This window comes from Tachypleus tridentatus, chromosome 11, assembly GCF_004210375.1.
Source record: "Tachypleus tridentatus isolate NWPU-2018 chromosome 11, ASM421037v1, whole genome shotgun sequence".
NCBI classification, from domain to species: domain Eukaryota; kingdom Metazoa; phylum Arthropoda; class Merostomata; order Xiphosura; family Limulidae; genus Tachypleus; species Tachypleus tridentatus.
Genome location: NC_134835.1, coordinates 4,422,690 through 4,444,186, shown reverse-complemented (window position 1 = coordinate 4,444,186; position 21,497 = coordinate 4,422,690). Strand labels below are relative to the sequence as shown.

The following is a 21,497-nucleotide window of genomic DNA, read 5'->3' as shown; positions in this document are numbered from 1 at the left end:
AACAATAAATGTTATATAGATTAACAGTTTTATAGGCACAAATTAATTAAGGAAAAACAAACAAATTTACAAAAATATGAAGTTAATTACCTGACTAGTTGCAATGCACCATGTACATCATTTTCAAAATTATAATGTTCTCATAGCATTTATCCTTGAAAATAAGGCACATGGTATGTCAAATGTAGTTCATATAATTAACTTCATATTTCTATAAATTTGTTTTTTCTTAATTAATTTGTGTTTATAAATAATCCATTAATATTTATAACATTTGTAGATAGTACAAAGTATTACATAACTTGAAGAATAATAATAACCACGTACAAATTAACTCAAATGTTAATATGAGTGATTGTTAACACAAGTTCAGATACCTAAACACACTGATTCATTTTAAACAATGTGGTAGGATTCTATAAAAAGGTCATATCTTAAGAGTTTAATTAATGCACCCCCTATACACAGAGGTACATTTTAAATAATTTTGAAGGTAAAATTCTCTGGTTTGAAATTATGCATGTTATGGTAGAATAGTACTTTTGTACTGTATGAGATTAAAGACACAAATATTTGTCAATTTATGTAACTTTCATTTATATGAGAAACTGCATGAAACTTGGTATACAAAGGAAAACCACTGAAAATATTAGAATATTTTGTGACAACAATTTAATGATACTTTCACACTGCTCTCAACAACACTCAACATGCAGTCAGGATCAAATTTGAAAAAGTAGCATCTTAAGACATTCTTCTACTACTACTACTGCTGCTGTAGGAGTACAAAGCATGGGCTTATTTGCAATCCTAGACATTCAAGCTTTGGATAATGGTCCTTTATGCCATGTCACTGCTATTATTCAGCATCCTATAAAAATACAAAGAATCTTGGCAGTTGTACTTCTACTGTTGATGTTTTCCCACTTTTTTGTTTGTAATGAAATCAGTCACGTATGTTCAACTCCAATACACCTTCTAGATATGCAAAAAGATCATGTGCAGTCATATCTCATAGTATGACTGACTCCTTTGATGTCGAAAAACATTAAATAAAATGTCCTCATCAACCAATCAATTGAGCTGCTCTTATGTCGAGCCATCCTTATTCAGTGCCACAGGTCATAGATGGCAACAATAAGAGAAGTTAGTTGATGCATCCCTTTCTATAACATCTAAGAGTTTGCTATGAGCCATTTCCACAATTAAGTCTAAAACCATTCATAGACAATTCAGAATAAAAGGTTGCCTGCAGTGGAAAGCGTGTTAATGTCAATTCAGGAATGGTCTTTTGCATTAATACTGGCAAACTCAAGAGAAATGAGAATGAACTACATACTACAATAACTTCAATACCGATTTCATATTTCATGAGGATGGTCAAATGAAAAAAACAAACAAAAATGGATGAGTTTGCTCATAATCCCAAAGAAAGAGGTATACATAAACACAAAGTGTAACTAGGCATAATATTAACTGAAGCCAAAGTTTATCATGGATGCCAAGGTTATTATTTAAAGTATAAATGATATAATTCACAAAACATTTAGTGGCATAGGTAATGCCTTCTCCAAAGGTTTTATCCAGTACTTCAAAGCATGTGTCACAGTTGTTGATGCATGTGATCAGCCCGATAGCAAGGAATCTATGAGTGTAAGAGAAGACAAGTTGATGGCTCCTCATGTAGACAAGTACCAAGTTATTGATTGTCATTCCATTTCTCCTGGGAGAAAGTTTCTCTACATGAGTACTGAGAAACAATTTCTTAATGAATTTCTGTTACAACGTTGAACAAAACCCTCAAGAGTATCTGACTCAGCACCAAGACCAAGATATACACAGCACAAAGCTCTGATAATTAATGGTATCATGTTCAAATGCCTGAAAGCAGCTGTTGTGGATAACGTTATTAAACTAGGTTTTACTCATGAAGAGGTAATTAATCAGATTATCCTTCATGCAATAAATGCCAACATTTCTACAAATACATCAAAATTGGATGCATTTCAGCATCAGTTATTGACATCAAGAACGTACATACATACAAATATCTTCCAGTTCATGATATTTGTCCCACAAGGTACTCTCAGTTATGAAATGCATCAAATGTTGTGAAACACTTCTTTGACTGAGGCAAGAAAAACATAATTATTGATTGAGTCCAAAAAAACCAGACCATCATACAGGTCTTGAAAAGTAAGAGGTCGTGACAATAATGCAAAACATAAAGCTACTGACACACTTCCCATTAGCTTCTATGATGCAAAAGCAATGTGTGACAATGTAAACAGACTGATAAAACAGAACCAAGACCAAGAATTACTAATGTTCAAACTTCCACCTAGCAGCCTTTAGCAGCATGTCTTTCAGCAAATGTCTCATGTAGCTAAGTCATAGACCTCCTTCACCAACTGGTCATGGTTGGAAAAGAAACAAGAAGTCTGGACAGCTTGAACCTACCTATCTAGATGAGCCATCATCTACAGAAGTAAGAGATGACTTTTGATGTGACTGCTTAAAGATAAAATAACAATACTTGTAGGTCTAGCAAAAACCATAGTTTATTGTACACAGAACTCTGCCTATGCAATTTTCTGAATATTGTAAACATTCAACAGTTAAATCACATTCAAATATGACAGATAAATAAGGACAGTTTAGTGTAATGAGGTTTAAGTTTGAACACGTGGCCTATTTTTGTATTGTTCAATGATTTTATCTCATGATCCTTAGCGTTTTGTTCAGTTAATGTTCATTGGTAAATTAAAGTACTTGGAAGCTCTCTTATGTATCATAAGTTCTTTTTTGTTGTATTATATTTATAATTTAAAATTAGACTCAATTTTAAAGCCTCTGTAATTGAATTTCTGGTTATTAAGATAACATTTTATGGTTTAGTTTACATTTTACATTTTCTATGTGTATTTTTGAAATATTACATTTGTATACATGTATAAAACAGTATTATTGATACAACATACTATTCATGTATCACAATAGTTCCTGAACTGTTTCAAAAACAGAGGTAATATTTAGAGACAAGGAACCATCTCAGCTGCCCATCATCTCAGCCAAATTAAAACTAAAATCATCCCTTATTATTTACATACCTATCAAGCTTTATTTTAAACTCAGTTAAATTTACTGTCTCCATAACATCTAAAGGCAACCTTCCATAGGCCAATCACTAATAGGAAAAATAAAATTGTCTTAGCCGAAGATAGCTCCTACCTTCCCTAAATATATATATATGAAAAAAAAATAGAAAGAGCAGATAAACTGTTTATACAATTCCCCAATATTACTAAGACACTGCAATTAGCATTTCCATTCCAATTAAAATGATTTGTTTTTGTTTTTTTGGAATTTCGCACAAAGCTACTCGAGGGCTGTCTGTGCTAGCCGTCCCTAATTTAGCAGTGTAAGACTAGAGGGAAGGCAGCTAGTCATCACCACCCACCGCCAACTCTTGGGCTACTCTTTTACCAATGAATAGTGGGATTGATCGTCACATTATACGCCCCCACGGCTGGGAGGGCGAGCATGTTTAGTGCAACGCGGCGAACCCGCGACTCTCGGATTACGAGTCGCACGCCTTACGAGCTTGGCCATGCCAGGCCTCCAATTAAAATGAATAGTGCCCAATTTAATAGCCATCCTCCTCCTCACGAGAATAAAATGGAATATTATTTTGTCTGCACACAATTTTTACAAACAACAAAATGTGCACTTTTGTTAATTTGTTTTGAAAACAAATCTGTTTTGACCCAAATCACTGCTTCCAACACACACAAAACAAGTACTGAATGAGCCATAACTGAGCATTAGTTTGGGTGCATTCATTTTGCACACTGACACATGTAGTGATAAATTGTGCATTTTGGTTAAATATGGATTATTGGTTAAAACAGGTGGTTTTAATCTCAATGATAATAATATGCATAATGTTTCATCCAATCAAAACAAAAATATCCTTGTTCTTAGTAAGCTTAGAACAATGTCAGAGAAATCACAAGCTTTTGTTCTCCAACCTTTCAAGCTAAATACTCAATAAGAGATAAAGCAAAAACACAAATACAATGAGAACCATATAAACTTTAATTTTATTTATACTTAAATACAACTAAGTTATGGAAGCATTTAAGAAAAAATATTCATGTTTAAAATCTAAACTTAGCAATTATTTTAAAAACACATGCAGTAAGTTACATGAGACTGCTACTTCAATGTATAATTTTGCTTGTGCTGATGTTATAATTTTCCTGTATGAAAATGTATTTCCAGTAGGTACTTCCTTCTACTTACAACATTAGCTATCCTCATTCTCTGCTACCCTCTGTATGAGAACTTTTTATCTATATGTGCCTCAAGCCTTCTGCCCCTTTATTGGAATCTAGTGATTCCAATGTGTCTCTCACATAAATCATCATTTGTCAACTCCTCCAACAGTAGCATAGTATACTGACATGATGCTTGTGACTCCCTATATACACTACTACCAAACTATTACTTTGAAATTTTACAGAAGATTGAAGTACAGGAAGATTGTGGGGCAGAAGGGTGGGATTTATGAGTGAATGGATAATACCTATTGGAAATACATTTTCAGTGTAGAAAAATTAAAGCTTCCAATACAGTACTTCAATCCCTTCACAAAACTAGCTAGAATCTCTCATTGACTGATTAGGAATTGGTGCAAGGGAAGAACAGATGTATACCCCAAAAATATCCAAAGGATACATCCATAGATGAGAGAGTTAGATCTGAAGAGGGAAATCACACCACTTTTGACCTTTTACCCATCAGTAAAGATTGAAGAAAGAGAGCAAAAAAAGGATAGAAGTACATACAGATAGGAAAAAACTGAGGGAGGGTAAGTATCTGAACCCTTAAGTAGACATACAGAAGGCATTCCCATGAAACAGAAAACTGAGAAAATAAAGAATGAGCCCCATGGTGTTCAGTAGCTAGAGTGTGACTCATACTCAGTAAGTCAATAACATCCAAAATCCATGCCATTGGAAACTGACATTCATGTGGGAGTAAGGTCAGGATCATAGTGTCTTTACCTCAAGCCCCAGAGACAGAGAAAACCTAGAACCAATCCAACCCCAGAGTATGTTATTTGAGGAATATCTCGATGTGGGAACAACACAGCCAGAATCAAAATCTTCTTGTAAACAAAAACTATTCCCCCAACAGCAAAACTGACCAGAACTATCCAATAAGCAATAACATATGACATCTTTGGACAAAGGTACACAAGTGATAGCAAAATGATAGAACCAAAACAATTCCCCACAAAACAGGGGAGCACAATCAAGGGAGGAAGATAGAGAACCTAGAACATATGTGATGATCTTTGTGTAATGATTCACTTTTGAATTTAAAATACAACCATGGGATACCAACATCTGCATGACAGTAGGATTAGGGCGACAAATTTAAGGGATAAACTGCAATTCAAACACTCATTCTTTGATAAATGTATAATATATATTGGAGGATTGCATGAGCAGTATACCACTGGCCTACTCTGCATTGAAAGGTATTATCTTTACATGGTTGACCACTCCAACAGTTGAAACTGGTAAGAACTCCTATACTCTACTTGAATAAATAAGAGTGAAAATGTGTAGGAGAGCCTGGAAGGACATCACACCTGAAACATTGTGATGGGTGATCATGAAACTCTATTTTGAAAAGCAGAACAACCCAATTTATTCAATCATGATATGATTGGAATGGGTAGCTATCTCCTTCTCTTTACCCATGAAGCCCTTGGGTGGTACTAGTCTGGAATGAGCAAACTTATGAAGCAATATCCTGAGGTTTTTCATCTTCAAGCAATCTTGTGAAACATTCCATCTCAATGATGAGCATTGCAAAGCCAAGAAATTAAAATGATAGAGATGAGAGAGAGGGGAAGGGGAAATAGGGGAAAAGGAGTTGCCTTCAAGTGCTCGAGAGATTTGTGGGAGGAAGGAATGATCCTAATAAAGGAGACAATAGGTATGGTGGTAAAAATGTGTGTATAATATTAATAGCAAACAAGTAAGATCATCAATGATCACTGGCCAAGAGGAAAAGGAATTATACAGTTTAAGTAAAAGGTGAAATACAGAAAATGGGGAAGGAGGTTTGAACATAAGAAAAGTAAGAGAATGGAGAACCACATTAACATCCCAGTTATTAGGGAAGATGAAAAACCCAAAAGGCTATCACACAGCAAAATGCTTACTCATGTTTATTAATTGCAAGAAAAGAATAAACTGTTTCTGATTGATCATGAATTTGTTTTCCTTCCAAGTTTAATTATGTTATCTGGATTTACAAAGTAGCATACCCTGTAGACATATTTTCAATATTTAATCAAACAGATTTGTCTCTGCAAAGTCCAAACATTATAATTTTAACACTCAAAATAAAATAGTTATTTGCACCAAAACTCAATTTTTGAGCATATTGTATGAACAAGGCATGAAACGTTATCCCTCTCCATGCATTCTTGGCAGAAAATATCAAACTGGTAAACGCAAGAAAGGTATAACTCAGCATCTGGAAGACTAAAAAAGAACTGTGAGAAAATATTTCTCAAAACTAACTGACCCTGTAAAACCCTTTTAGTGATTTTGTTCCTGTTACTAAGCAACATTTTTCTGCAAAAGAGAAAGAACAACTTACTGATATTTCATGGCCTGAAAATTACCTTTAAAAGGAATTCACTATTACTTTACTGGGTCCCCCTCTTAAATCAATATCTTGAACTTGTTAAACAAGCTCTAAAAGTATTTTGTCCTTTGCTGCAACCTATATGTGTAAGGCTGGTTTCACATAATACATTGCTACAAACAAACAAAAAATATGTACATAAAAAAAATTAGATGCAGCATCTGACAGATGCCTATCTTTTGCCAGGTATCTGGCACTTCTGCTTGTTCCTCCACCCTCTTGGCCATCAAGACTCGGGAAGAGTGTTCACCTCTTTCCTTTCGAACTGACTGTTTTAATGACTATAATCGTCCCTTTACACTGGTGGAAATGAAACTGACCCTTCATCGGTCTGGCAGTACATCTGTCAGACCTGATGATGTACACTATGACATGCTGCACCATCTATCTCCTGCTTCTCTTGATATTCTTCTAATTGTTTTTAACTGGATCTGGCAGGAGAATATTTCTACTAATGCCTGGCACCAGGCTATTATCTTACCTTTCTCTAAGCCTGGGAAAGATCCTAAGATTCCTTCAAACTACCATCCAATTGCTTTGATGAGCTGTCTCTGTTAGACCTTAGAGAGGATGGTTAATGCTCGTCTTGTTTGGTTACTCGAATCAAACGACCTCCTCTAACTCACTCAGTGTGGGTTCCAACAACAGTACTCCACCACGGACCACCTGATTCGATTCGAAACATCAATCAGAGAAGCCTTTCTCAAACGACAACATCTTTTATCAATATTTTTTGACATTGAGAAGGCTTATGACACAACATGGAGGTATGGCATTTTGCGAGACCTCCATATATATGGGTTAAATGGCCATTTACTCATTTTTATTAAAAATTTATTCATGGACAAGAAATTTCAAGTTTGTGTCGATTCAACACTTTGCCGTTCTTTTCTACAGGAACTTGTAGTCCCTCAGGGATGTGTTTTGAATGTCAAACTTTTCAGTATAAACATTAATTCCATCACTGAAAAACTCCCTCTCACTGTTGCAAACGGGCTCTATGTCGACGACTTTCAAATCTCATGTCAGTCGTCGAACATGAGATATATTGAGCGGCAAGTACAAACTGCACTCGATTGTGTATTGAAGTGGACCACAACAAATGGCTTTAATTTTTCTCTCTCTAAAACCGTTTGCATGCACTTTTGCCACCAACGGGGTATTCTTCCTGATCCTGAACTCTGTGTCGGTGAAGTTTCACTGCCTGTGATCCCTGAGACCAAGTTCTTGGGGCTTATCTTTGACCATAAGCTGACCTTTATACCACACATTAAGCAGCTTCAGGTCAAGTGCACGAGAGCACTGAACATCCTCCATGTCCTCTCTATCATAGGTTGGGGAGTAGATCGATGTTCTATGTTAAAGATATATCGTGCTCTTATTCAATTGAAACTCGACTATGGATAACTGGTCTGTGGCTCTGCCAGACCCTCAGCCTTAAAGATGCTGGACCCCATTCATCATGAAGAACTTCGACTCTGCACTGGGGCTTTCTGCAAATTCAGAGCTTATATGTAGAATCTCATGAACCTTCTTTGCACCTTCGCTGTTTGCAACAGTCTTTACTATATTCTTCAAAACTTCGTTCCTTACCAAAGCATCCTACCTGGGGTTGTGTTTTCCTTCCTCGATGGGTCATACTTTTTCATAACAGACAATCTACCATAGCTCCTTTTGGCTTTCACGTCCAGGCACAATTGGATAAATTGGGTCTGTCCTTGGATAACATTGCAGAATCCACTGATCAGCCCATTCCACCATGGTTTATTACAGTCCCCAAATGTGACCTTTCTTTAAATCATCTGAGAAAAGCAGATACTCCCGATTGGAAGTACCGCATTTTATTTACTTAACATCTTTCCATTCTAATTTATATGGATGATTCCAAATCAGGTGACTCTATGGGCTCTGCCATGGTTTGTTGCAGTTCGGGGGGTTGTGTGCAGAATTCCCTCTACAGCTTCTGTGTTTACTGCTGGACTGTATGCCATTTCTCTTGCCCTGGATCATATAGAAGCTAAGCAGTACTCCAACTGCACTATTTATACTGACTCACTTTGTTCTTTACTGGCCCTGGAATTGCTTCACGTTGGTCCCTGTTCTCGCTGATACTCAAAACCGACTGGCCCATTTTTCATTAACATCTATTTCTATCCAGTTTTTCTGGATATCAGGCCACGTTGGTTGTCATGGGAACGAGTTTGCAGACACAGCAGCTAAATCCATCTGCTCTGGCACTATCACCACTGTGCCCATTCCATACATGGACTATGGTCCTGTATTCAAGGTTCGGCTCTGTGCCATCTGGTAGTCAACTTGGAGTGAGCAATGTGAAAACAAGCTTTTCCAATTAAAACCCTATACTGAACTTTGACCATCTTGCTTCCGTAAGGACTGGAAGGAGGAAGTTGTTCTAACTAGACTAAGCATTGGTCACAATTTCTTAACTCATCGTTTTCTTTTATCTGGAACTGATGCACCAATGTGTAGTTTGTGTGACACTCAGGTCACTATAAGCCACGTTTTACTTTCTTGCCATCGTTACGACTCTCAACGATGGCACTATTTTAACATTGTTTGGGCCCAAAGTTTGTCCGTTACAGTAGACAGTGTCATTGGTGATGGTGACACTGTCCACCTTGATAACGTTTTTAGTTTTTTAAAGGCCATTAATCTTTTTAATGTCATTTAAGTGTTTTAAATTTATAGATTAAACCTTCTTTAATGTGGTTCCCTTTTAAGAATCACAATCTCTCTCGTTCGATTTTAAAAGCAGTAAATGGCTGTAACATTAAATAACACGACACCAGAATTGGAAAAGCCAACTTCAGGTGACTAATGCTGCTGTTTAAACTATCCATTTGAACTACCCTTTAGCCATCCTGGCGAGTTATTATTACAATTTTGCTGCATGGCTTTTAAAACTTTTATTACACTACTTTTTTTGAAAATGGTCATAATGACACATAACCCAGAACCAGGACTGGAAAGGCCAACTTCAGGTGTCTGATGGTGGTTCTTGTACTTACCTGTTAATCTTCCTAGTGGGTTGTAATAATTACCATTATGCTACAGAAAGTCCTTTACAACTTCTCTGACTGTAGTTTCTTAAAATAGCATAAAACCATAAAATTGGTTTTATGCTATTTATGTTTTTAAATGTTGTTTTGCTTTACCTTCATTTCCTTTTATGAATTTTACTACATTTACTTTACTTTTACCTTTTTACTGGATGTCTGGCACAGATAGCCTAGCTCCTTTGCACCACAAAACACTAAATCAACCAACCAACCAACCAACCAATCTATATGCAGTTCACTTCCATATAGTGGGATCCAGAGATTAACTTTGTGGTCCTATCCAGGGGATGATGTTTCACATATTTCAAAATAAGTATGCTCCACTTCTGTGCATTGAGACCTGGAGGTTCATGTTGCACCCAAGGATGCTCATAGAGATAGGGGATAGTTTTAGTTTTGTTATGAATCCTGTTGTTGCATTGGTTCTTTTGGATCATTTGGTAAAAATAATGCAAAGTTCAAGCTGCCTATTAAAACCCATTATATTTCTTCTACCACAAGTTTTGCACTTTATCAAATGATAGGCTTAACTTCACTGATGATGCTTATCAACTTCTCTCATAACTCTAGTACCTTGTTGGAACAGAAACCCAAAACTCAAGTAACAAACTCACTAACACATGCCCTAACTCAATAATCAGTCTTACATCTTGTCTGCTTTAGTCTAATTGACAATTCTTTGTCATTCAAATTATCCAAACTTTTGAGAAAATTCTGGATGTCATGCACTTATTGCATCACATCAAAACTTTATCTTCAGTGCTCCTGTTGATGAATTCATTGACTTACGAACTGGTTTCTTTTAGTAATGCACTTGTTATCTGAGTTGGGGCAAGTGGAGCATTCTTATGATCAGAATATCATATCCATGATTTATTATAAAATAAATGGATGTTTTCCTTCACCTTTCAGTGTTTGGGAGCAGTTTCCATTTTCTGAAAGCTTTTGTCTGCAAAACCCATTTCATTTAATAAAAAGGAAACTGTTTCTGCCACAAGTTTACCAAGCAATACATCTAGCTTCACAAAGAATGGTATTCATTTATTTGGCTGCTAATTTCTGTATATTTAGTGCTTCTTAGAATGCAAACGAAAAACTCACAAACTGAAGTAACAAATAGGCAAATAAAACACTTGTTAACTCAATAATTAATACAATGTTTAATCCTAATGTACTTTAATATTTTTATTTATTTTTATCTTTTTCCCAATTATAGACAGTTCCAGACATCATGCAGTCATCATGTCAGTCCTAAGTTGTGAACGCTACTTTGATTTTCTAAAAATATTTGATAGCAGACAAATCAAAGCTGTTCTAATGTGGTTAGAAAAGTATTTTTAGTAGATAACTAAAATTTAGTTGTGTCATGAACGTTTATTCTGCTAGGAGTGAAAGTACTTGGTTGTATAAGAGATATCTATTGTGTTGCTATTACTTTTTCCAAGTCTTTGAATAGTGGGTGAGCACTACAAGATTTGAGGTTGGCTAATGTTGTTATACTTTTCAAGGAAAGTGATGACAATTTTCCCAGTAATTATAGGCATATTAGTCTTACATCAGTGGTGGGAAAAGATTTTTGACAATCTGATAAAAGGTGCTTTGCAAAGACATTTAACTTTTATTTTTATATCATTTAGATCATTTTTCCAATTTTCTAGATAATTCCAGACATATGCACTCATTACATCTCATGAAAACTCCCACTTTCGAACTTTATGAATGTCTAAGTTGAAAAATGAAAAGCTTAGGCTACAATTTTATGTTTTGTTAGTAAATTAAGGAATATAAAGTTAAATGTTGTTAATGAAGATTTAGTTTGGTAATGCGAGTTAGGTAAATTCTTGCTGTAGAAACTTCATCATGATAACTGTTTGTCTGTATTTTTTAGTTGAGGGTATAGTGTTAAATTTAGGTAATTATTTTAATGTCAACTGGGTATATTTCTGTTTAGAATATTTTTTCCTAATAAGTTTCACCTACTAATTTCCTGGATCCTGAAGTGAAATTTAAATGTATTGAAAATTTTTTAATATGATCTGTTTAAGTTTGATTGATTTTTCTATACATTGTTAAAATAACATTTAAAACAAAATTAATTAAGCGAAAAGAAACCTAAAGACCTGGCTTGTATTGATAGGTTTTTCTAATACTAGATGTTTTCTGCATATAAATATTTTATCTCTGTTAGATACTTTTCAAGAAGCATTTAAAGAAAAAGCAGTGGATATCTCTTATTCTGTTGACATGTGGATGCATCATTAAACAGCTAAAGGTTTCTCACCCAAAAACATCAGTTACTGAAAGTTCTGATGTGCAAATGTCGTCTTTTTTAAAGCTACACTTGAGCTGCAACCTGATGTTAATTCTTGTCCAAGTGAGTTCTTTTAGAATACACTAGGATTTTTATAACAAGTGATAAGAATAATTCTGACAGATATTTAGAAAAATTTATTATTTTTCTGAGATTAAAAAAAAAATTAAATGCTAATGGACGAGTTCATTTTTAAAAACAAGGTCAGAAAAGGTTTGTAGTTTAATACATTCAAATTTAACATTGTAGATATTAGCCCTGACAATGGTAACTGTGTTATCAAAACCTTTTGGCAGTTAAATAATAATAAATATTTTACTTTTCATTGTGCCAAAACAAAATGTCATTTTTTGTGCTTTTTCCTCTTAATGTGGTAGCACAACTTGCCTGGAAAGAAACTAAAATTTGGAATGTACTATATTTTGAAAAAGTTAAGAAGGGAAGTTTGTGATAATCTTGACTTATAATCATTTTTAAACAATTATATAAGTGCTTAGTTTAACAGTTTGAAATATAGTTCTAAGTTATGAAAGCTATTTTGATATGGTTAGAAACATATATATGATACTAGGGAACTAAAATAACAGTAGTGTCATGAAAGTTATTCTGGTATGAAACAAACTGCATATTTTTATAGGCACAATATTAGTATTTTTGCTGTTACGTTTCCTTTGTCCTTGAACAGTGGGCAAGTTCAAGAAGCTTGACAGTTGACTAAAGTTACTCTTTTTTCCAATGAAGATGATAAAAGTGTGCCAGTAATTATACATCAGTGGTGGAGAAAGCTTATAAGTCTGATAAAAAATGTTTCACAAATCCATGTAATAAAATTTAACATTTTGTTGATAGTCAGTGGAAAATTTTTTTTATTAATATTCTGACATCCTTTAAAGAGTTTTTGGTATGGATTTGGTGTATCTGAATTTTCAGAAAGTGTGGAGGATAGGTTTGCTCATTGGACAGAAAACTGGCTAGATGGAAGAAAGCAGAGGGTTGTTATAAGTGGAGTTCCGTTAACTCATTCACTATGGCTGAAATGTATATTTACCAGCTGTAGTGAATGGGTTGAACTTGGATATATATCATAAGTGAGATACTTCAGGACTCATTATTGAGGCCACTGCACTTTTTTTATTTATGTCATGGTATAACTGGTAGAAATAAAGGAATGGTCAATAGGGTATTTTATTTCAAGATGAAAACTTATCTCTTCATTTAGAATAGCTTGATTCCTATGTGCATCCCCATCACACCAAACATATTTGCTCCTTCAGCCATGGGACTGTTATAATGTGATAGTCAATCCCCCTATTCTTTGGTAAAAGAGTAACCAAAGAGTTGTCAGTGGGTGATGATGACTAGCTGCCTTCTCTCTAGTCTTACACTGCAAAATTAGGAACGGCTAGTGCAGATAGCCCTCGTGGAGCTTTGTTTGAAATTTAAAACAAACCAAACCTATGTGCATCTGCCTATGAGATTGGCATTCCAGTTTCCTTGAGGTACCTCTAACCTAAAAAAAAGAATTTAATGTGAATGGCATTAGTACATGATGTTATTATTTTGTAATGATAAATAACCCTTCACCAAAAGAAGGACAACATAACCTCCTTGCACAGTAGTTCCCCCTAAGAGCACTTGAATTCATTATTTTCTTTGGTATTGCTTGTAACAGATGTTAAAAAATTGTTAATTATTTGGGATTTGCAACAGTTTCTGAATAAGTTAATTTTTTTTCCAGATTGTGTAATTTATTGTTTGTTTTCCACATAACCACCATTGTTTCTTTACTTTTACTAAGACTTTTTATCTTGGATTACAACCATTTTTGGTTTCCATTCCTTAATTCCATGTCTCTTGAATGTCTTTCTCTTTGGAGGACCCAATATTCACACCTTTGTATTTTACCTACCACCCTCTTGCATTATGTTGCCTAACTTCAGTTATTTCTTAGGCACTCTATCATGTTTCAGAAGGGTTCTCTGGAGAAGTTTGTTTTCTTTTCACTACTATGCCCTGTACCTCTTTTCCTCTGTTCCCTCTTATGTGGTTCCTCTGCTCTCAAGACTTCTTGGATAGGATGCTATCATAGCTAATGTATGCTTCCCTCAAGCTTCACCCAAAAGTCTTTGGAGGTGTTCCTGATTCTGGTGATGTGGACCAAGTTGATCTAGCATCAGCCTTCATTGTCTGTATGAGTTTTCATGTCTTTGTCAACCTTGCCCTTCTGTTACTGCTTTTATGCATACTGTATTCATGTCTCCTCTTTCCATTCCTGCTTCTCTGCCCTATTGTTTTTGCAGTCTTGCTTGTTCCTGATGTCAAGATAATCTTTTTAGTGACTATCCTGTCAGGTGTGGGGGCCTGTTTATCTTAACCAATTTTTGGCCTCCACATTTGGTTAACAGATAGATTCTTCATGTTTTCACCTATAGACTTTCTATCAACTTCTCTTACCCATTTCCAGTTCCCTTCCTTCCTCTCTGTGATCCCACTTTAGCATCTTAAGGATGCAGTCTCAGATCTGTTGTCCATGAATGCCATTGAGAGGTACGTACCCCTTCTCTTGTTTGTGGTTCCTGGTAAGACTTTGGGCTGGCATCTGGTCATGTACCTGTTGTCTCTCAACCTGCTTATTTTCATTACTTGGTTATTTAGGGAAAGAGCAACTCTTCCAGCTTATTGCTCTTCCTTTCCACATTGCTTCTGCTCACTTTTTCTTCAGTAAATTCAGAGGCATATTCCCAAACTGGTGCTGAGGTTCCATTTTTACATGGATGATAAACTTCTTGTCCCTTCTTGGAAGGACTCTTGCTCTCAAACTTGTATTGTTCTGCATGTGGATGCACATTTGGGTTGGCTTTTCAAGCCTGTCAAGTCCTTTTTCGCACCTATCCAGTATTTGGTACATCTGGGTATGTTTTTCAACTCCCACTTTATTAGGGCTCAGTATTAATCAGTGATGACAAGATTACCCATTTGTATAGAAAAATATATATGTAAAAATGGCTGGTTTAGGTTGAGAAAATTTTTATGTAAAGGAGCGAACAATGTTTTGACCTTCTTCGGTCATCGTCAGGTTCACAAGGAAAGAAAGAGGTAACTGACTAATAGCTGACCACGTGTTTGAAGGGGATTGTGTAACTGAGTGTAGGAATGTAGAGGACATGCTTAGATGTTTGATTATATTTATTAATATAGGTATAAAGATGTTCCTTTGTATTGGTTTTAAATACCTATATTAATATATAATGAAACATTTGAGCATGCCCTCTACATTCCTACACTCAGTTACACAACCCCCTCCAAACATCTGGTCATCTATCGGTCAGTTACCTCTTTCTTTCTTTGTGAACCTGACGATGACTGAAGAAAATCGAAACGTTGTTCGCTCCTCTACGTAAAATATTTTCTCAACCCAAACGAGCTGTTTTTACATATATATTACTGCCAGACTGATGAAGAGCAAGTTTAAGTTCCATCAGTGTATAGGGGAGAAAATATACTCATAGAGATGATCAGCTCAACAGGAAAGGGGCAACTCTTTGTCCAAGTTTTGAAAGCTAAGAAGGTGGGCAAAGAAACAGAAGTGCTAGATGTATGAGAAAAGCTTTCTCCAAGAGTATCAGCAATGCTCTGGGCATCTGCAACTTCCTGGCCACCTGAGAGCAAGATTGAAAGGGGGGCAGAAGTATACTGCCCACTGACCTTCTGAATCTTGTACCATGTCATTTTGGAAATGGTGGTAAAAGAGATGCTAGTTGTGAACTTAACCCAAGATTCCTTGTAGCTCTGATGTCGTACCTGCTGAGCATGCACATGGGTCTGCTGAAAAGTGATGCAGTTTGAAAGTGTGGGTTACCTATGAAAGGTATCCCAAGCATGTTTTTGAGTCTACCACACTATGTGACAGACAGGATTTCACCACAGACAATAATACCATGAAAAATGTGTCAAGGTTTTAGGTGTACAGTGATCAGTTGCCTGGACAAAACAGTCAGTCACTGCTGCCATGCAGTGATCTATCGTTGGCTTACAGACAATAGTCAGATCAAGTTCTGAAAGTGCAGTGGAAAAGGGCCAGTTGACCTGGTCCAGCTTCCACTGAGACAAGAGAGTCAGATGGCACTGACCACAGCCAGTCTCTCTCAGAATGATAGGAAAATTTCCACTATTCTGTGGGTCACTGTCAAACCTCCAAAAATTGAGAGAAATGTGAAAGAGAGCAGACAGAGAGATAAATAGCAGAAAAAGATTGACTAGGTGCATGAAAATAAATATAAATACCAGTATTAAAAAGAGAAATATTGCAATCAGAGAGAATACTCTCTATGGAATGACCTCTCCCATCAATATCAATACTACCACACAGGGGATTATGTCCATTAAAGTCCCCCCAGTATTAAAAAAGGAGATTGCAACTGTTCAATGAGAGCATCGAGGTCTAATTGATCATACGTTTCTCCGTGAGACAGATAGAGAGAGCAAACAGTAATGGTATGACTCAAGGAAACACAGAAGACTACAGCCTCCAAGGGTGTATTGAGTGTCAAAGATAGGGCAGGTACGTGCTAGTCAACCAGCAGTACCACCTCTGAATGCACTCATCCATCACATAACCTATCATTGCTTTTCAGAGAAAAGTGCCAAAAAGTGACTGTATAGAGCTTTCAATAATGTTATCTATATCAGAACAGAAACCTTGAAGGTTCCACTGTATTAATGTCATCATATTTATTTATGTGGAGAACTGGGTAGAACCCTTTGGTTTATGACCACATCATTTTTCTTTATAAGGAGGAAGTCTTTCAACCTCCATGGATTCTGTCAAGATTGAGTGGACAGGTCTCCATTCATAGAAGATTCCAGCAACTTAGGTCATGAATGAATAATTTTTCTGCATCTTGGAACCAAATAAGTAGATGAACCTGAGCAGACATCAGAAGGTGAAACTAAAGGAGATGATCCAGGGAGCCATTGAAAGGGTTGGTGGGAGCAAAGACAGAAGTAGACATTAACTGGTCAACTCTTTTAACCATGGAGGGCAAAAAACGTTTCACATAGTTGGAGAAGGACTCTGTTGGAGACACAAAGAGACTTGTTTGCATTCCCACTGCAGCAGTGAAATATAGTGCAGCAGAATATGTCCAAGATGGAGTAAGGGACAGCAACTTCCAAGCCTCTGGTTAAGAAATATTGTTTACAGTCTGTATCTCAGAATGGCTGGTATGAGTATTGACACTTTTACTGATAACCAAATAATAATGTTTCAACCTGAAGATGACCTAGGAAGTTCAAAATGTTGTTCTGTGCTTACCAGTAAAATTGTTAATATTCATACCAGCCATTCTGAGATACAGACTGTAAACACAAAGCCTGCTGCCATAAAGACAGACTACTTGAACTGTAAAGTACAGCTATATATTTGAAACCCTCTCCGATGTTTCCAGTGCTTGTGGTTTGGTCACTTAAAGACATTTTCTCATACATCTTTAACGTGCACTGAACGTGAACATTGTGTTAACACCTCCACTATTTTCATTCTTGCCCTAAGTGGGTAGAGAACAAAGAGGTGCAAAGTTTAAAGACTTTAAACAATTCTTGATGACGAGAAATCCACTTGAAATAAAAATATATCTCAGAATGGTGATGTAAACATCCAAATAAGAACATTTGTAGGCAGCATTATTCCATTCCTATAAGTAGAAATATCATGCACAACAGAAATGTCTTGGTTGGAGAAACCAGCAAGAATCTTCAACTCAGGAATGTTTTTTAAATCTCTCTCAACAACTATTTCTCTTGAAGAATTCAAAGTAGGATGGGGAGTAACTTCAATTGGTACATCCCCCATGGCCATCCCACTTCAGGAGGAGTTTGGTGTGTTGTGGTGAAGATATTTCCACCAAAATAAATCCTCAGTGCAGCTTCCTTACTGACTTGGGAGGAGCCAGCAAACCCCTCTAATCCTTTTTGAATGAAAAAGGGAAATATCTGCCCTAAAGATTTCTCAGGCAATGAATGCATAATAAAAAATTGAGGCTTGAAATGAGACTGTGTAACAAAGCCATCCATGTGTGGTCAGTTTTACAATATTTTTTTTTAGGGATTGGGGTATCCGTACTAAAGATCCTACATTTTGGTACCTACTGACTCAATTCACCATGAAGAAAAGCATTGAAATACCAAACAAATTCATTGAAGCAATGTTAGAGTTTCATGAGCACCATACCCAAACACCAGCATCAGATACAATGTCCACAACACCTGTTGAGAATTTCTCTCTTGACCTTAGCCCAAGTGAAACAGACGACTGACCTTGGAGGGGGGGTACCCTAAGCCAGCCCATCTATATGAATTCAAGGCCAAAGTGGTGTGTTAGAATTGGACCTCTCAACTACCAGGATCCTCTTTTCCCCTTCATAGATAGCTATACACACACCAGAAACATGGGTGGATGTTTAGATCCAGGAGAAAGTAACTTGAAAGTGCAGAATCTTTTCTGGAAGGTCCCATCACCATATACAAGAATCCACCTTGAGGGGTGTTTAAATTGATGTAAATTAAAAGCAAATGATGCAACACTTATTCATAACATTTAGAAATGCAAAAAATGGAAATGGAAAAGTTGTAGAACCTCATCTATAGAAATATATGCAAAGTATTTAATTGCTGAAACAAATGTATAATTCTAAAAAGTTGTTCATATTTTTGAACACACTTTATACAACTGTTGATGAATGTGAACAAGTTTAAAAAAACACAACAGAACCTATAAATGAACACCAATCTAAGTAATAATATTTTCCAAACAAGACCAGACTTAAAATGCTTGCAAAACTAAACAAGTATGATAGGTAATTCCAAAATTTGAGTTTTTATTGGTAGATGAATGAGTGCTGAAAAGAGTAAGAAGATTTTGTAAGCATGTGCTCAAATAACACCTTTGTACACTTATGCTGCTTAATTCTATACACCCCAATATGAGATTACCAATATTCAAATAATTCCAGTGTTTATTGTATTGGCACTGAATCATATTATAAAAGATTGTACTAGTTCAAAGTGCAGTGTTGTCACTCTGGAAGTCTTGTTGAGAACACTATAGGATGCATATATAAGCCAATAAATTACACATTATGTTGTCAGCATAAATGGTTTCAATCATTCTAAGTGCAGTGTGATTACTCTGAATTTTCCAAGAAAACACTTTAGAATATAAAACTTGATACATTGGACTTCCTGTTCTTGGAGTAGAAGTTGATCAACTATTTTTTCACATGTGCTTTGTTACTTTTGTGAGTATTGTGTTATGATGGTGTCAAATAAATTGTCTACTGGAACAAATGGCAATTTATTGGTTTATTTTCAGTGGGTTCTACTTTAGTCAGTGACACTAAAATAAAGACAGAAAATAAATGTGATATGTTTAGCAGTTCAAACTGTTAAGAGAAGTTGTTTAAAACTTTGTGACCAATACTAATGAAAAAAAAAGAAGGCACAGCTGCTCTTTTTATTTCTAACATTACAACTTATCTTTTCATTATACTTTCAAGAGTTATCTACATACTGAAGACTCAAGTAGATCATTAATTAGGTGAAATGTTAAAGCTTAAATGAAATGTTTAAAATGAATTTAGGAAGTTTTAAAGATTAAACAGAAGAAATTTGGGATTTTGTAGATAAATAATAGTATTTTTAATCATAACATGAAAATCACTTCCATTTGATATGCTAATAAAATATTTAGTAAAAATACTTCATTAAAAATTTTGAGTTTTGGTCTACAAAAGACATGTAACATTTCTAATTACTTTTCTGAAGATGTAAATAATTAATGTGTGCAAACATATGTATAAACTCAAGTATATTATATCAAGTGTATTATGTGAAGTATACTATATCAAGTATATTATATCAAGCCCATTGTGAAAAGGTTAACTTATAATCCAGATGTTCAACAAAGTCAATTCCTTTTCTTAGAAATAAAAGTTGGTCTAGTATGTCACGGTGTAAATGGTTAAGTTATTGGCTTAAATATAGCATTAAAGGGTACCTAACAAAAATCTGTATTAAAATGACTTTAAGTAGTGGTGTCAAAGGAGGAGAGGAGTGACCTCAAAAAGATTGGAAATTCAGTTTTTTGCCAAAAACAATTATTTTCAGGACCTTCCCAATTACTTATCAAAATCAATAATAAACTAGTCAGTTATTAGTACTTAGTAGTAATCAAAACTAAATTCAGGTGATCATATTAAACTGCTGACCATGACAATGATAGGGAACAACATTTGACTTTCACAACCTTGTTTACATACTTCAAATGAAACAACGATCTTTTAAATCACTATCTCATCTAAACAGTAATAATCATTATAAGAACTCTTTCACAGATATTTAAACTTACCAAGTGTACTTTCTAAACCAGAGCCAAGTTGATAAAACTCATTTTCAGATTCTTTTTCTTTTTTCACACTCAAAATATCATCATTTGAACTATCTGGTTCTCCAATGTCACTCTCCTGAAACTCAGAAATAACTTCATCAGATTGACCAGTTTTAACCTTCATAATTATGTTCTGAAATCAAAAAGTTAACAAAATCAATAGTATCATAACTAAATTACACAATCAAAAACATATAAAGTCTCCACAGTTTACTAAATTTAAAACATGATTTTATAAAAGTTACACTACAAAACTGTGCCTTTGCACCTGTCTTCACTAACACAGACAAGTTATTGACAAAAAGTGAGTTAACAAACACTATTAGACCAAACCTTACTGTCTGGCATGGCCAGGTGGTTAAGGCACTTGATTCATAGTCCGAGGGTTGCGGGTTCAAATCCCCATCATACCACACATGCTTGCCCTTTTAGCCATAGGGGCATTATAATGTGATGATCAATCCCACTATTCCTTAGTAAAAGAATACCTCATTAGTTGGCAGTGGGTGGTGATGACTAGCTGCCTTCCCTCTAGTCTTACACTGCAAAATTAGGGATGGCTAGCACAGATAGCCCTTGAGAAACTTTGTGTAAAATTAAAAAAACAAACTAAACAAACAAAACCTTACAGTATTTCAAAATAAATGTTATAGAGCACAATTGACTGACAAAATTCATGTTGTGATGAAAAAACATTTAGTTAATAAAATATATTTTAAAAGCCACTTGTACATATTTTAATTCAAGACAGAAAACTTATTTGTCAATATATTAATAAACACAAGCATTTAGAGCATTTAAATGCAGGTCTTGATTATGACAACAAAAATACAATGGTAAATTAGTTCATTCATTTATTAATCAAAATTAAATTACTTTTATTATTATAATTTAAATAAGAATATATACTTTATCTCAGTTTATACAATGT

The 21,497-nt window shown here is 35.2% G+C and overlaps 1 protein-coding gene across 9 annotated transcripts in view; it reads right to left on the bottom strand.

Moving 5' to 3' along the window:
- Positions 1-21,497, bottom strand: part of LOC143231622 (uncharacterized) — a 68,325-nt gene that overhangs the window by 35,885 nt on the left and 10,943 nt on the right. For 7 of the 9 annotated variants that reach the window (XM_076466158.1, XM_076466150.1, XM_076466157.1 and 4 more), the window contains one exon: positions 20,528-20,699. In XM_076466158.1, the coding sequence (XP_076322273.1) occupies positions 20,528-20,699 (172 nt within the window). The remainder of the gene's footprint in view (positions 1-20,527; positions 20,700-21,497) is intronic. The other 2 variants (XM_076466154.1, XM_076466155.1) reach the window with 1 other exon arrangement.